General features: G+C 45.5%; 1 protein-coding gene across 6 annotated transcripts in view; it reads left to right on the top strand.

Moving 5' to 3' along the window:
• The first annotated feature begins 2,318 nt into the window (after positions 1–2,318).
• The window catches only part of XKR4 (XK related 4), a 242,904-nt gene continuing 228,887 nt past the window's right edge, over positions 2,319–16,335 (top strand). For all 6 annotated transcript variants that reach the window (XR_012040893.1, XR_012040892.1, XR_012040891.1 and 3 more), the window contains exon 1: positions 2,319–3,257. Coding sequence is in view for 1 of the 6 variants with exons in the window: in XM_072852475.1 (XP_072708576.1) it covers positions 2,407–3,257 (851 nt within the window). In the remaining 5 variants the exon portion in view is untranslated. The remainder of the gene's footprint in view (positions 3,258–16,335) is intronic.

Raw genomic sequence — 16,335 nt, 5'->3', positions numbered from 1 at the left:
CTTAAGTGAATATATTGTATTATATATAGGTGCTGACTGAATTATTAAAAGATACTTTGAGAGAGAAGCAATTTGCATTAAAAGTCTAAGGCAATAAAGATCATATGGATTGTAATGAGAATGAAATTAATATGGGGTTACAAAAGGAACAGAAATAAAAGTACAGCTCTACCACTGTAACAGAGATTGCAGAGCACGTGTATTAAGAACCATTATGTGATGATGTAATTAAAGACTCTTGTAATGTGGGATAACATGCAAAATAACAAGCCAAATTAGTTTTATGTGTGCCCTTCACCTTTCAAAGTTTGATTTTTGTGTGCCTAGCACTCTGAATAATACAATAATGCATGCTATCGTCTTTTCTTGAAATCTGGGGTATATATCAGTAAAAGCTAACTTCCAAAAGGCAACTTTATACTTACCATGTACATTTAAGAGTTAGAAGGCAGATTTTTCAGCCGTCCATATGACTTCTTCTCTTTAATTAATGAAGTTGAAGGGGCTATACTTAGTCACACATCTTAACAGCGCCCTATCGCAGTCTCACTGGCATTCCTATTAAGATATTCCAGCAACGTGCTTGAACTATCTCACTGCTCTATTTTAAGGAGGGAGAGGGCATGCTTATAAAATATTCCGGAGGCACCAAAAAAAAAAAAAAAAGTCCAAGAGGTCAATCTGTTGCTCATCCCTTACGTTTTGGAGATGCAGGAGGACAGAGAGGGCAGAGGGGCCAAGGATGGGTGGCAAATGGCCCTCCCCGCCCGCAGCCCGAGCCGGGTGCCCCGCAGCTGGGCTTCCCGCCTCGACTAACGCCCGGCTAACGCCCGGGGGCAGGAGGCTAGTGGCCTTCAGGGACCGGGGAGCCGCCCCACACCTCTGTCTCCCGCCGGGCTTCGAGGGCGGCGGCTGCCGCGGGGCCGCCCGGGAGGTCTGGGCTCCTCGCCGGGGAGCGGCCGCCGGCTCCGCCCGGGACGGCTGCCCCGGGCCGCGGCCGCTCGCCACCGAAGCGGGAAACTGCAGGCGGGGCCGCCTCTGCCGCCGAAATACCCGGGGAGCTTCGAGGAGCCGGAGCTGCGGGGAAAGGGGCGGGGGGCGGTGAGCGGCGTCGAGATTTCGCCTGGTGAATTTTATGCATAAAATGCGATTCCTCCGGGTGGCGGAGTAAAACGGCGGCTCCTCACCTTCCCCCAAACGCCTCTAAGAGAGCGTGGCACGGCGCAATTGGAGAACGGCACCTCTCGGCCGCGTTTCACAAAGTTAGGGGAACTACGGCCGCGTCTCCTGCGGGACGGGCGGGGCAGCGTCCGCCCGCCCCGCGCGGGACCGGCCGTGCCGGGGGGCAGCGCAGCTACGCGGGTGCCGGCCGGTGGCTCCCGCTCTGCGCGCCGGGCGTTACGGCTCGGCACCACCGCCGGCCCCGGTCCCCCGTCAAGACGCTGGGGCGGCGGCGGCTGCCTCCGGTCCGAGGATCCCCACTCGCAGCGAGAAGCCCGGGGAGGGGGGCCGCCGCCCTCCTCGCCGCCCCGTCGGCATCCACCCGCGTCCCGCCGCTCCACCCCCCCGCCGGCGGGGCAGACTCACCCCCAGCGGCGCCGAGGACACCGGGGGGGCGGCAGCGGAGCCGGCAGCGGCGCCGCGCCCCTCGCTCCCGCAGCCCCGGCCCCGGCCCCGGCCCCGGGGGGCGCCGGCCCCACCCCGCCTCTCCCCGCCGCCCCGCTCCCTCGCCCCGCGGAGCGGCCGCCTCCCCATCGCCGCCGCGCCCACCTCCCCAGGCCGCGCGGCCGAGCCACCGCCTCGCCCCGCCGCCGCAGGGCCGTGCTCCCGCACCCCCGGGGCCGCGCCGGGCCCTTCCCTCCCGGCGGCCGAGCGCCCCCTTCCCCGCCCCTGCGCCAGTGCCGGTGCCGGTGCCGGGCGGGGGGCGGCGGCAGCGAGGGAAGAGGGATGAGGTCATCCTCTTTCCCGGCGTCAGTCAGCTGGGTGGTGGCGGCGGCGGGTGCGGGCGGAGGCGGGCGGGGAGGCGGGGGCGGGATGCGCTGCTCCGGGCAGCGCTGCCCTGCCTGCTCCCGGCTCCGGCAGAGCGCGGCGGCGGCGGCCCCGGCACCGCCGGCCCCCGCGGAGGCGGCGGCGGCGGCGGCGGCGGCGGGGCGGGCGGGCTGAGCGCGGCTCCCCGCAGGCAGGCGGCGCTGCGGGCGCGGCCGCCGCGGAGGAGCCGCCCGCGGGCGCGCAGCCCGGCGCGGAGCGGGGACAAGGGACGAGGGGAGCGGCGGGTCCGCGGCGGCTGCGGCGGCGGAGGGCGGGAGGCAGGAGGCAGGAGGCGGAGGAGGAGGAGCAGGGGGAGGCGCGGGATAAAGGAGCGCTCGCTGCTCCCGCTTGCTCTCCGGCGGGGCTGAGGGAGGCATCATGGCCGCGAAGTCGGACGGGCGGCGGAAGATGAAGAAGGGCGGCGAGGTGGCGTTCACGCCGCTGCAGAACTCCGAGCACTCGGGCTCCGTGCAGGCGCTGGCCCCGGGGCTGCCCGCCGGCGCCGGGCCGGGCGGCGGCAGCGACGACGACGAGGCGCCCGGGGGCGGGTGCTGCAGCGGCGGCGGCGGCGGCGGGGACGGCTCGGGCGGCGGCTCCCGCTGCTGCTGCTGCTGCTGCTGCGGCGGCGGCAGAGGAGGAGACGGCGGCGGGGGCGGCGGCGGCGGGGGCTCCCGGGGCTCGGGCGGGGGCTCGTCCTCCCTGTGCCTGCGGCTGGGCAGGGAGCAGCGGCGCTACTCGCTGTGGGACTGCCTCTGGATCCTGGCCGCCCTGGCCGTGTACTTCGCGGACGTGGGCACCGACATCTGGCTGGCGGTCGACTACTACCTGCGGGGCCAGCGCTGGTGGTTCGGGCTCACCCTCTTCTTCGTCCTGCTGGGCTCCCTCTCCGTGCAGGTCTTCAGCTTCCGCTGGTTCGCGCACGACTTCAGCACCGAGGACAGCGCCGCCGCCGCCGCCGGGCACTGCCCCGCCGCCGAGAGCAAGCTGCTGGTGAGCAGCGGCTCGGCGGCCGCGGACATCGACGCCGCTCGCCCCTGCACGCCGCAGCGGCAGGCGTCCACCGCCAGCAAGAGCAACGCCACCAACAGCAGCAGCAACAGCAGCAGCAACGCCGCCGGCAGCGGCCCCGCCGGTCCCCGCGCCGGCGGCGGCCGCTCGGCGTCCTGCGCCTTCTGTATCTGGCTCCTGCAGTCGCTCGTCCACATCCTGCAGCTCGGGCAGGTCTGGAGGTGAGGAGCCGGGCGGGGGCGGCGAGGGGCTGGGGGGCGGCCGGCTCCCCGCGGGGCCGTGAGTGGCCGCGGGCGCGGGGTGTCCCGCCCCGTCGAGGGGAGCCCCGCCGGGTGCCTGCGCGCCCTGCGCCGCACGGGCGGCCGCCGCCCCGGGAGGGGCCCGGCTGGCGCGGGGTGCCCTAAACTTCCTGGGAGCCCCGTGCCGGGGGTCTGGCGGGGGGCAGGCGGGGGAAAAGGGGGATATCCCGATCGGGTGCGTCTCCCGGTCTCCTCACATGTGGCCAGGACGGCGTTGCCGCCAGCGGGGGAACTTCACCGGCAGCGAAGAGTTTCTTTCCAGAAACGGCTGATGAACACCCCGTGGCTGGGTTTTTATATGCAAATATGCTGCGTGCAGTCTGCTCGTTGCTGTGCCTGTGCGTTTTCTATATGCGTGATTAGTAAAGGAATGTCTTCTAAATCAAACTTTTGAGTAGCTGCTCTCAAAAACATTCGCAAGCGGCGTAGCGTGCGCTATGGAAAGGATGTGCTGAAGCAGGTTGTGGAAGGCACTTACGGAAAAGGGAGATGACATCATAGTTTGCAAAAGTAATGTTTTCCTTTATTTTAAGCACATTTCCAGGAAAGATTTGTACGGAGGCCAAACACCCTGCAAATACATTTAGTGCTGCCTGAAAAGTGCAGAGTTCAGAATACACAGTGTATAAGGAGTTAAAATTTCCACATAAAATCGTGGCAGACGGATGCTGTGTTGAAGAAGGTCATCCAGTGGGGCAGTGCACTAAAGCAACAGCTGAAAATACTTTTGGGGTTTCTTGTCTGATGGGTGGAAAGGAATTCTCTCATGTTTCTGTTCTGGAAACACTCGTTTTTCACAATTATTTCATTAGGGAGTCAAATTTGTTGTTACTCTAAACTTCTGACTTTGGAGTTTTTCGTCTCTGTCCCACCCTTTTGGACAGGGACTGTCTTTTGCTCTGTATTAGCTCAGTTCTGCTTGTGGCCTTTAAGCATCAAGGAATCCAAATGCTGCTAGATAATAGACCGAAGATCTTGGGATGCCATAACTAAGTATCTTTCACTTTCCAGATTCTTTGGTTTATTACAACAAATACAATTTTCTAAACTTGTGAAACTAACTCCAAGTTACAGGTGTGCTCGATGTTAACTATGACACAACTTGAGAGGGAAGCAGAATTCTGAACAAAAAGTGAGGCTTTGTTCTGGGTCTTGTATGCTTGTATGTTCCTGTATGCTCTACCTCCACGGCTGAACACAAGTTAAATTTAGGATTTTCTGAATGAGATGGTTTTATGTAAATATTTAGTCCTGATCCTGCAGAGACAGAAGAGTAGGTGCAATGGCTGAGATTGTACACAGAAATTCGTGTTGATACTTATCCATATAGAAGGTAAACAGTGTGTATCATGCTGAGTGACACAGAAGAGAGTTTAACAAAGTCTGTTGTCATGATTCTGTATTGGAAAACACAAAGAGCAGGGCTTTGGGTGGAGCAGGGTGCAATCCGATATCGTACAGCACTTCTGTCAGATGAGGTGGCTGGAATTTAAAGCTCTCCAGATGCTTGCTTTTTGATGAAGCACAATCTCTTTTGACATAAGATTTGCTCCTTGCAAGAGCACCTAGTCCTCTATATTTAAAGCTAGCTGAGCCTCTTTTGATCATATGTAGCTTTTCTTCATGTTTTACGTGCAGTAGCATAAGACTAACAGAATATTGAATTGTTGAGGAGTGTTAGGACATTATTTATGTTTTAGCCTGTTATGGGGGTTTTTTTCAGTGAAACAGAGCCATATAATTGTTTGTCCGCCAGTAACTTAGTAGTATTTATTTACAGTTTTCCACAAATGTAGAAATTATATGGTCAGTTGTCTGTGGTCTTGCATATCAGCACTTCATAATTGATTAAAGTGACTTCATTTTAATTCCCTAGGTATATTCCTGATAAGGGAGAGCCTTTGGAGTCATCTAAAACTAATAATCAGCACCAAAAAGGAGAGGTCACATCAACCCCTGAGAAACTCTGTACATAAGCATGGAGTCAGAACTAACATGATCTGTGGAAAATATGATTTTCTGGAAAATGGAGCACTCACACTTCGTAGTCCAAAACTTCTGCTCTGCAGTGTAACGTCTGCACTTGCCTGAGCAAACAGCTCCTGAGCATTTAGGCTGAAGGATGATCTAAAGTGTTTTCCAGTTGCACGCGTTTGGAGACTAACTCCTTCTTTGATGCAGTGTTACCACCACAAGTGCACACTTGCTGGGGGCACCATCCCCACAGTTGACAAATCCCATGTTACCCTTTATTCTGTGTCTCTGTCTCTGGGCTTTCTCTCAGCTTTCAGTTTTTCCTTCTCTTTTTCTTTTGGCCCTGGTTAAAGCTCTCCTTTACGCATATTTTCGTTTTCTGTTACTTATTGTATTGAATCCTGCACAAGCAAAAATTACAGTAATATTTCTGTTGTTTCTCTGTCAACAAGGAGCCCTAGGTTTGAGAACTGAGGTTTTGGTGTTTGCTAGTTTTGCATATGGGCAAGGATACCAGGGTATGAAAAGAGAGGTTTGCTTGTGCCTTGTTCTCAATATACTGAGACTGGTGCTCATCCTGCATTCATTTGGCGTTCGCTGTCCTCTGTCTCCTCTTAAAGTGTTCAATTGATTCTTGAGGTCTTCAGTTTCCCTTTATTTGTCACATTGCCAAAGGTTTTGGGGGGAATTGTGTCAACTGCTTCTTTAAGGAAGCCATCCTGAGGAACTGGGGTTACAACTGGCAATCCCAGTGCTCTTGGATTAAAAAAAAAAGTTAAAAAAATGTGGTTTTAGTGATTAGTTCTGTCAGGATGATTTTTAACAATTCCAAAGCTTTTCCTTGTCTTACATTTGAGATTAATTTTTGTTTACAAATATATTGAAAGCCAGATCATTGAAAATGATTATGTGTTAATTTTAACTAAAATGTGCTAATGGGAAATGAATGAGGTCTTTAATGTGGCATGGAACAATGCTGGAAATAGGCAATCTAAAATTACTAAAACGATTTTTTCCTAGAGTGTAAAGAAGAGGAGCTGCAGGAGCAGCTAAGCTGCCAATCAGTTCTGAATAAAAATGGATCTTTTTTTTTCTTTTGAAATTGGTATAACTTTTCTTTCCCACAAATTTTAGAAGATGGAATTCTTCCATTTTGAAGAATAAGCATATAAATATTTTGTTTTTCAGGGGGTTGGATGTTCACAGACTTCCTGATAACACTGTCCCTCAGTTAAAATTCCAGTGAAGTCTCTGAGGAGTTGCTTGCCACAGCTGAGTGCAGATACTAGGCCTTTGTTGGCAGCTGATTTCATATTAAAATATGGTCAGTGATGAGATTCTGCCTTCAGAGATAGATACAGATACATTTCCTTATCCATACTTCCAGTGTGTTCTGGTTTTTACCAATATATGGGCATGGAAGCCACACTATGGAGCCCTGTTCTCCCAGGTAGGTGCTGTGAGAGATACGGCTTTTTATTAGCGGACTCTGGGGAGTACAAGGAGGATGTAATGCATGGGGTCTTTGTATTCCATTGAAAGGAAAAAAAAGCTAAGTGGATACTTTAATTTATAGTCTGTAAGGACTATATAGAGGTATATAGGCCAGTAGGATTCAGATAAACTATTGCCCTTTGAGCCTGGCATGAAAGTTGGTAACCACTGCCCTTGAGCATCCCTTTGATTCACTAAGCTTCCCCGGCTTAGCCCTGGCTTTCAGATTTCGCAGTGGATAGCAGGACTTGGTGAGTGGATGTAAGAGATAATAGCATTCACTTGGCATCTGTGGAGCTGGTTCATTTCCTTGAAAACTTTTTCTCTGGATGAGATTCCTTTGGGCTGGCAGGACTGGAGAGCCATGCTCCTGAAGCTGGGTAAAGGGGTCCTGAGAGCCAGCCTTGGGGGGAGCATGGATTGTGGGAAACTGGGTGGACGAGAGGAGGAGACTGGAGGACTTGATAGTGCCCATTTTGTGGTGTCTGGAAAGCAAGAAGTAACTCCCCAGGACAACTGTTGTGCCTCATAGGGGAATGATGTGAGCAGGCTGCCTTGGTGCTTGGAGTGCTTGGAGGTTCCCATGGTGGCTGTCATTTTGTCTGAAAGGCCGCAGTCAAAGTGCCTGAAAGGGACATGTCAAGTTTCTGTAGCCAACAAGGCCAGAGGAAGGGTGAATCATTGGAAAGAGGAGGACTAGAAGTTACCCTTTAAAATTATCTCTGCGTAGCTGAGATGGTAGTGAGATGATTAAGTATATCCCTCTCAGTAGTGTGAGGGGTTTTGGCTGAGATTTGCTAGCTGTGTGGGAACGCACCTAGAGAAGGAGGAAGAGACGCCAAGTTAATCACTGGCCCTTCCAGGTGGCACTTGTCCGGGGCAGGTATCTGTTCCAAAGTGGGTCTGGTTCCCTGAGAAGTGATCCTATGATTTAGCTATATCTGTGTATGTGTAATACTAAGAAATCATTCTCTTCCTTCTCCTTCCTGGTTCTTATTTGGAAAAAAAATAGTTGGAGGAGGGCTGTAGAGGTGATGCTGGATTCTGGAACCAGTGTGAGTTGCAGTCTTTATGGTGCCCTGTGGAAGCATTTTTCACAGGACTGGATCATCCGCCAAAGAAATTTCATTGCTTGTGTTCATAGCTTCAACTCTACAATCAGTTGATGCTCTTGCAATCTCCAAAAAAAAAAAAAAAGGGAAATGGCATCTGCACTCTGTATGTAAAGTCCTTACGACTTCCTCAGGTGCTCACTATTAAGCATGACTGGGCCCCTAAGCTGGAACTGTAGCAAGGTAGTTGAAATTAAGAAAAACATCACCAGTCTTTAAATCAGCTCAACTCCATCCTTAAATAGGTTCATTTGTTTTTGCACTTTTGCTCTGCACAGTAGTTTTGACACTTTTGTTCAGTAGTAGTGTAGGAGTTCAGTGTAGTTAGGTGGTCAATAATTCCAGCTGCCATTGGACTTCACACTGAGATGTGATAATATCTCAATCTGACACCAGTTTTTCTCACTGTTTTGAAATCTGTCAGATAATTTGTCACATTGAGTCCAAATTTATGAGTCATAGCCATTTTCCTAGACAAGATTATTGCATATCCTCCCCATCTGTCTCTTAGTGTAGCAAAATGCTACCACTCAGCAATACCATATTTCTTTTATTGAGTTACTGCAGTGCTTGAGTTAAAGTCCTACTGGCTAACTGTTTTGCTTGCTGTGTCTTTAGGACTCAGGAAAGGTAATAGACTGTCAGAAATAGGAATTAAAGTTTTCATTTCCCCCCCCCCTCAGAAAGCAGGATTAGAAGGGGCAGCCCATCCTGTAGGTGGCTTATCTGCGTTTAAACTTTTGCTAATACATTCAGCAGAATAAATATTCAAATTTTTTTTTCTTCTTTTTTTCTGAAGACAGTGATATGCAGATGAAGGCTGTGCCTTTCATAATTTTTTTTGAAACACAAAAGTGAATCTTTACTATGTTCTTAAAAATCTCTTACAAGTCTGCATACAAATCAGATTTGGTATTCAGTTTATTCTAATAACCTAAGCTACATGTAAAAGATGCTGATGTACTTTAGAAGAAAGATAGTGTATTTTAATAATTAACAAGGGTTCTCTCTATAGAGAATATTTATCAGTTACATAAGTGTTCAGATTTTCAAAGTACTGCTTAAGCACTAAGATTTCTGATTGCTGAATTGGTTTAGTAGGAGAGCTAATATTTTATACACAGAATGCTTTCTAGAAACTTATATATGGGAAGAATTTATATTTGGCTTTTTCCAAAACAGTGGAAAATCTGTAAGAGTTTAAAGGTTTGTGTTTCAGAGGATTTCGTGTCACCATGTGTAGCTGTTATTCCAGAGTTCTCCGATGCCATGCCGGAATGACTGTATATACATACCATGAACTCATGACTGTATATACATGACTGTATATACATACCATACAAGAAATGTTTCACGTTATTTGTTTCTAGATGTTGTTGTCTTGCAGAACGTTCTTGCAACCAGATGAGTTTTTCTGGCTAATATTTCTGTGTTACTTACATCAGGGAAAGTATTTAGCGCTGAAAGGTCAGTTTGCATGTCCAAATCTCCTGTGGGAAAGCAAGAAAGTGTAACATCACAGCATGACTTATAGCTTCAATTATCCTGCTCCATATCTTAACATTATTTATGTCAGAGTTTACCTTGTCTGGAGGAATATGCTCCCTGTCAGCTGGCTTAGTCCTTAATATTTGTCCGTAAGGACTGACTTGGCTACAAAGATACAAAAGTTCTAGTAAAATTAAAATGAAATAAATTCCTATGTCACTTATAACAGTATTAGCTTGTTCTGCCATCTCTTTGTTCCAATTAAGTAGCTTTTAATACACAGCGGATTAATCACAACAGTGACTTACAGTTTCAGTAAACGGGTTGTTTGGGAGGAATTTATCAGGCACAGACAAAATCAATAGCTCTTTTGCTTGCATTTCAAGGTACAGTCGAAAGTTGTGGTTGCTAAAGTATGTTTACAAAGTGGTGCCATTTTTGCCCATTTTAGCACAGCTGTCAGTTGTATACATTGTGTCAAGTAGACATATAGGAGTGGAAGTGGCAAACAGGCTATAAAAAGAACTGGTTTGATTTGTTCGATTTTTAAAATGAAAGGAGGCTGATATAAAAGAGAGCATGAGGGAGAATTGAGGGAACATGTAGAAGGAAGCAGGTTATGAAAAGGCACAGGAATACCAGTTAATCCTTGTATGCTGTGTACCTAAAACTCCAATTTACGTCCCTTCAGCCACTGACCAAAGAGAGATTGTTTGAATAATTTTCTTAAGTGACTGCTTGAGAGACTGGAGGAGGATGAGACAGGAAAAAAGAAGAGTTGTATGTCTGGGCAAACTCACAGCGAAAATATCAAATACACAGAGAAAATGTTAGATAAACTCTGATTGCAGTGAGTAGTCATCTGGACAATGATAAATACAAATGTGTGGTATCAGTTTGACATCAGTTTACAGGGGAGGGAGTACTCTTAATTATGTTTTCATAAATTTTAGAATTAAAAAATAATGGGTCTTGGATATATATTTTTCCAAGAGATTTTACCTGAATTTCCTGACAAGCGTAACCTGAATTATCATCTCCCTGTGGTCTCTGATTGCTGAAGTGGTTTCTTATCACTCTCCCTCTCATTCTGTTTCCCTCCTTGAATGGCTGAAATGGGTAATAATGTATTTTTTCCCCCCAAGATAAAATAATTGCTATACTATGTTATTATTTCCATTACTTTTCCTTTGACGACATGCTTGTGCTGTTCAGTATGTTCGTGGTATAAGATTTGTATGGTGAACCACATAAATCTCTTTGATTGGCAGGGATAATCAGTGGGGGTGGTTAAGGCTATCAGTTACAAATGATTTGATACCACGAGTTGCAGCAAATGGAGCGAGACTGTTTTGTGGGGTGTTTTCAAAGGAAGTTTGGCAGCCAATGATGTGACAACAAAAGTAACTTCTTGTTCTTCTAGAATTGGAAGGTATGACTTAGGCAAGACTAATGTACCAAGGACCAGTACCAGCTGCTTCAGAGAAAGATGCAGATGTTTTAGCATGAATAAAAAGTGAATTAACCTACAGATGGAAGAACAGTTTTCCTTATCTTTATCAGCGCTATATATCAGATTGATTTCTGCCCTTAAGAATGAAGGTTAGCGATGCCACAGTTTCTGACATTACTCACTTTAATGGGATGTTTTCATGTAAACATCTAATCTATTCTAGGATGCTGCCAACTTCTTAGAGTGGTGTTTTTCCATGTGTGGTGCATAGGATCAGTAGATTAGTTCCAGCAGGTCCAAGGAAAGTACCTTATCAAGCACTAGACTTCAGTTCTCCATAGAGGGATCTATACATGCATAAAAAACAACAAAAAGCCACTGTGCTGATACTTTCATGGTTTAATAGTGGCTAGTGTGGAATGATAAGCTTCGTCATTATAAATGTGTAGTCTTTTTTATCTTAAAGAGGGATATGGGTGGAGTTGTGTCTCTTCTTATTTTTCTTCAACCTAATCTTTATATGCTCACTTTATATGGAAATCTTTCCTTTCTGTGAGCCAGATCTAAAATAGGAGTTAGCTCCGCAAAGCAGAAGTTAGATGTTCTTCAGGCATATAGACCTGAAAATATGATCTAGAAAATTGACTCAACAGCCTTGTTGGGAAGTTTCTTGAGGAACTTAAACATAACGGACAATAATGTTTGACTTGAAAGTGTCCTAGAGGCTTGTATTTCTGTGTTTTGGCTATGTCCAGCACACATCCTGAGCTATGTCTCATTTAAGCCCACTGCAAACCAGAAGCTAGGCTGGAGTGGCACCAAAATCCCTTAGTGGATGCAGTTGGCAAGCATTGTTTAAACCTGCTTTATGAGCAACGATGGGCTTAGATCCCCGACAAGTATTACTGAATCTGCCTTGTTTTACAGTACTGGAGAAATGTCCCTTGTAATTAGAGTATTTGCTCAGGATTTAGGAGATCCAAGTCCACTGCCCTTTCCAGCTGTGAGGGCTCAGATCCTGTCTCCCAGAGTTGTTTCTGCACTGAGGCTGAGGCAAGACTGGATGGGGACATTTACTGTCCTTCCGGCTGGAGCTATGTTATCATGCTGACAGAAGTGTCATGTTTGTGAGGCCAGAGAGGAAGACCTAATATTTAGGGCCCTCACATGGGACCAAATACAGATTTCCCTGTCTTTCTGTTTTACTGCTTAATTAAATTTTGTTGCCCACCTTTTACCCTTCTCTTTCTCTTATCCTAAAAGTACACTGCCAGTATTTCTGTTTACAAACATTCATCCTTCATGTACAGTACAACCACAAAGAGGACCGTAATACATATCTACATGGAAATGCCTGCTTAGCTTATGGGAGCGGCTCTGGATGATCTGAATTGGCTGAAGGATTGGTGTCTTCATTTTTTTCATCAACATTTCTCTCTCACCTGTAGTCAACCTTAGAAAAAAAGAAAGAGGAAAGGCATTTTTGATGTGTCACTCAGTAGCTGTTTCACCTTTTTCCTCTGCTGTCATGTGCAAAAGTAAATTAGACAGAAATTTAAAAAATACTTGAGTTCCTGGTTCTTGCTCTGAGTTGATTTCCTGATAACATTTTTGTAGTTGATTTTTATCAACATAAGCAGCACAGTTTTGTGGCTGAAATAAAACCCCAGGAAATCTTTGGGTTTGTGTCCCAACTTCTTGTCTCCCAACTCACCACAAACTTCACAGCAAGTGGAGCCCAAGTTTTCAGTATGCATAATTTTGGTTGCCTTTTTTTACCTTTCTGAGTTTCAGAAATGCAGAACTACATCTCCCTTTTACTGTCATTGAAGTGGGGCTTATTACCATTTTAGTTTTTTTCTTAAAAGGGGAAGATTTCAAATGGCTCAACTTGGACAGTCAAAAGCAGTACATACTTATGAAAATGTTATTCTTCAGTTTTTTAGTACGTATTTGCAGTCTAGCTGTTGTATGGATATTATGAAGCTTAATTTTTGTAAAATATTTTAAGATGCTCAGATGGAAAATGATCTAGGTGAAAACAATTCAAAGCAAATTATCATTTCAATGTGCCTGTCAAAACATGTTTTAAGTTAAACATGTTGAAAACATGAACATCTTTCCATAATGGACATCCTTGGGACATTAAAGCAGAATTTTAATATTTTAAGGATTTATTTCCTCAAGGTTTTATGCTTATTATGCCCACAATATGCTACACAGCTTAAAAAGTTCTGTTTCCTTCACCTGCCCACTTTTGCTGCTTTAAGTTAGCACATCACCTCCTGTCTTGTGCTGTTTTCCTTATCTGTTAGTTTGCTTTGTAAACTGGATCCAACATGCTATGGAAAAACATGGCCTGGGTAAAAAGGGTTAGGAATTTTTAAAAACATAGTGGAGCTGCTAGAATCAACTTCAGCCCAAAGCTTCCAAGCACTGGATGTTTCAGCTTCAAAAGCAGCGACATGTATGTCTGAGAGCAGACAAATGAACTGAGTGTAAAACACTTCCAGTAGTAATGGTGGAAACTATGTTCGACATGGAATTATTGGAAAAAGCATAAATGTAAGCAGAGTTCACAGTATATTAAACAAAGATGTTCTGTAAGTAAAGGGTGGGCAATTAAAGAAGATTTACCCAAGTGAAGCCAAATACAGTGCAGAGGATAATTAATGTGGCTGAGACAACTCAATAATAACGGCTTTGAACTTTTACAATAGTGCATTAGTGCATGTGTCAGAAGGAGGCATTGCATTTACAGTCAACAACCATTTGTTAGGAATTTTTACTGCACAGGTTAATTAAGAACTCATGATAACAGAGTCTGAAAATTACCTTACTGAACTAAGGGCTGTGTTGGGTACTTAAGTATGCCATTCATTATTTTTCCTGTACCTAAAAAATAAAATTTTGGAGATATATGTTTTTCTATAACCTGTCTTCATTCTGTTAGTGTCACTTCTGTGGCAGAGCTACTCCATTAATGATCCAATTGACTTAAAGAATTAATTAGTTATTGGGTGTGTTGCCTGCATGGCTGGATTAAATCAAGAGGGCTGCTGAGAAAACTAGCAAAAGGTTCAAAACAAACCACCCCACCATCAGTCCCTAAGTTTGTCTCTGAAGAGTCTGGCTCAGCCCTTTGTAGAGCCTACTGGTGTTTTTGTATAAGCAGAGCATAAAAAGCCAGGAGCTGAGAAGGCTTTACTTGAAATGGACCTGTTCCCTTGCCAGGTAGGACCTGTTACTCAGATGCTGTCAGGTAGACTGAGAACTTGAGAATTTGGGCTTGTTTTGTGAGTTTGTGAAGGTTTTACAGTACTCAGTGTAAAATTACAGCCCTTCTAGAGGGAGAATACTGTCTCATGACCAACCTGTGCTTTGGGCCATGGCAGGTTCTTCATGTGGGACTTGCCTCAGATAGCCCACAGCAGCTCTTTAATCTTTGTGTCTCCTTTCCTCTTCCAGTGAAACGTATTAACAGTTTCCAGCCTCATCTGTGTGGCTAAGGTGGTAAGCTGTTTGGGAGAAGGATTTCTTTCCATTCCTTTGAAAACTTCCTAGCACAGCAGGAGGCTGATACTATGTGGAGGTTTTGGGATACTTCTGTAATACAAGTAATGAGGAGTTGCTACTACTTGTGGTTTAAGAGCGTGTTCAAAATAGAGTGGTGTTTTTGAGCAAGTGCCTTTCCTAACTCATCTCAAAGTCAATTCCAGAGCTGGACTCAGTCCTTCTTGAAACTAGCTATTCCTACCCTGTCCATCTCTTTGTTACACAGTGTGTGGATTCTCACAAGGGAGTCAACCCCTTCTGTGATAAAAGCCAGAACTTTTCTACAGGGCTAACATCTTTTAATAGGAGAGGTACCAGACTTGTGATATATCCTACTGCTGCAGAATTCATATTAATAAGTTATCAATGTTATTTGCAGTGTTTTAAAAATGAGAAATTTCTATAACAAAAAATGAAATGATACATCCATACCTTTCTATTTGTTAAATATCAGGTACTGTGATTGGCTTTCTTTAAGTGCAGAAAGTATTGGATGGAACGAACATTTTGAAAAATGTTGACTGTCAGCTGAATTAAGTGTATTTCAGTAATGACATAAAAAATGTTCCTAATGGATACTCTAAGAAAGAAATAGAAGTGTATTACAAGAAAAAGTATAATATTTCAATTTTTTAAAATATACTGCTATGTATTAAAGGATTTCAAATTTCCATAAAATGATTCATTGAGCTTTGAAACAATTGAGGTTTAAATTATCAACTTGTATTAACACAGGATGTTTTCAATACCTTAGCAAAACCTATATCCCTAATTTTTAATTTTATACCAGCACCTAAGGAGGAAAGATGGCCAGTAGCTTTATTTGACAGCTAGCAGTAATATAGGAGTCCAACTTGAAAGGACACTGTTCATAACCATCATCGTAAAAAACCTTACAAGTATTCTTTTGAAGTTCACTTATGAATTCAGTTTGACTGTGTTAATGACTTGTACTGATTTTTTGAGCTTGAGCTTTATTAGTGCAAATACTTATGGAAGGTGTATTTTAAGCCTGAGTGCCAGAATATTAATCAAAACCTTAATTACATATTCAGTAGTAATATTCACAATTCATGTGGGTCTTACTTAATTTCATTACTCATCCAATCAAGGATCAGAAGCAATGACATATGATTTAAATAGCAAATTGTTTTGGAAATTTCTAATTAGTAGACACAAAGGATTGGTTATTAAAGAAATTAACTTCGGCACCTTGAAAACTGAAGAATAACCTTGAAATAAAAATAAACTCAGCATTCAAATCTGTTCACAGAAAATTTACAGAAAAATTTGATCCATGTCTAGTGTATATAAACTATTTACAAATAAATAAGCAATAGAAGTATGATAGGAATATGTCTTCTAATGGCATGCCATAAATCATTCTTTGGAGAATTCTTCATGAATAGCAACTTTAATAGCTGTGGGGAAGGAGGAAGGAAGACAGAAGGATTATTTACGTTCATTTCAAGTAATTGTTTTGGGTTCAAATATTGCAGCTGTCACTCAAGAGTGCACTTTATTGTGAGAATACCTCTTTGACCAAATAAATTCTAATTTGGTCATAATGCAGAATGTGTCACGCTGGATTTATCTTATTATGTGGGAGTCTGCTGCTGTTTCATCTGTGTTTTCACTTCCCCGTGCTCAAAAACCTGTGAAGAATCCTGTTGAGGGGGCAAGGATTTGAAAAATGTGCCTGAGAACTTGAAGGACCAGTGGGAGAATTGGGTCCTTCTCCCTGTTCCTACTGTCACTCCATGCTCAGTTAAGTGTCCTTCATCTCCACTACAACCCAAAGCTCTTTGATCCTGTGATGTACCACTCTTGATGCCGGAGGAAGGCTGCTCTGTGGCTCCCTTGAAGCTGCATTTCTATGAGCAGTATTGAATTCTAGAGGCAAGGAAGCACAAAGCCATGGGAA

The sequence above is a fragment of the Ciconia boyciana genome, chromosome 2 (genome assembly GCF_034638445.1).
Source record: "Ciconia boyciana chromosome 2, ASM3463844v1, whole genome shotgun sequence".
Classification (NCBI taxonomy): Eukaryota; Metazoa; Chordata; class Aves; order Ciconiiformes; family Ciconiidae; genus Ciconia; species Ciconia boyciana.
Note: the sequence above shows the minus strand (reverse complement) of the source record. Positions and strands in the feature narration are given on the sequence as shown.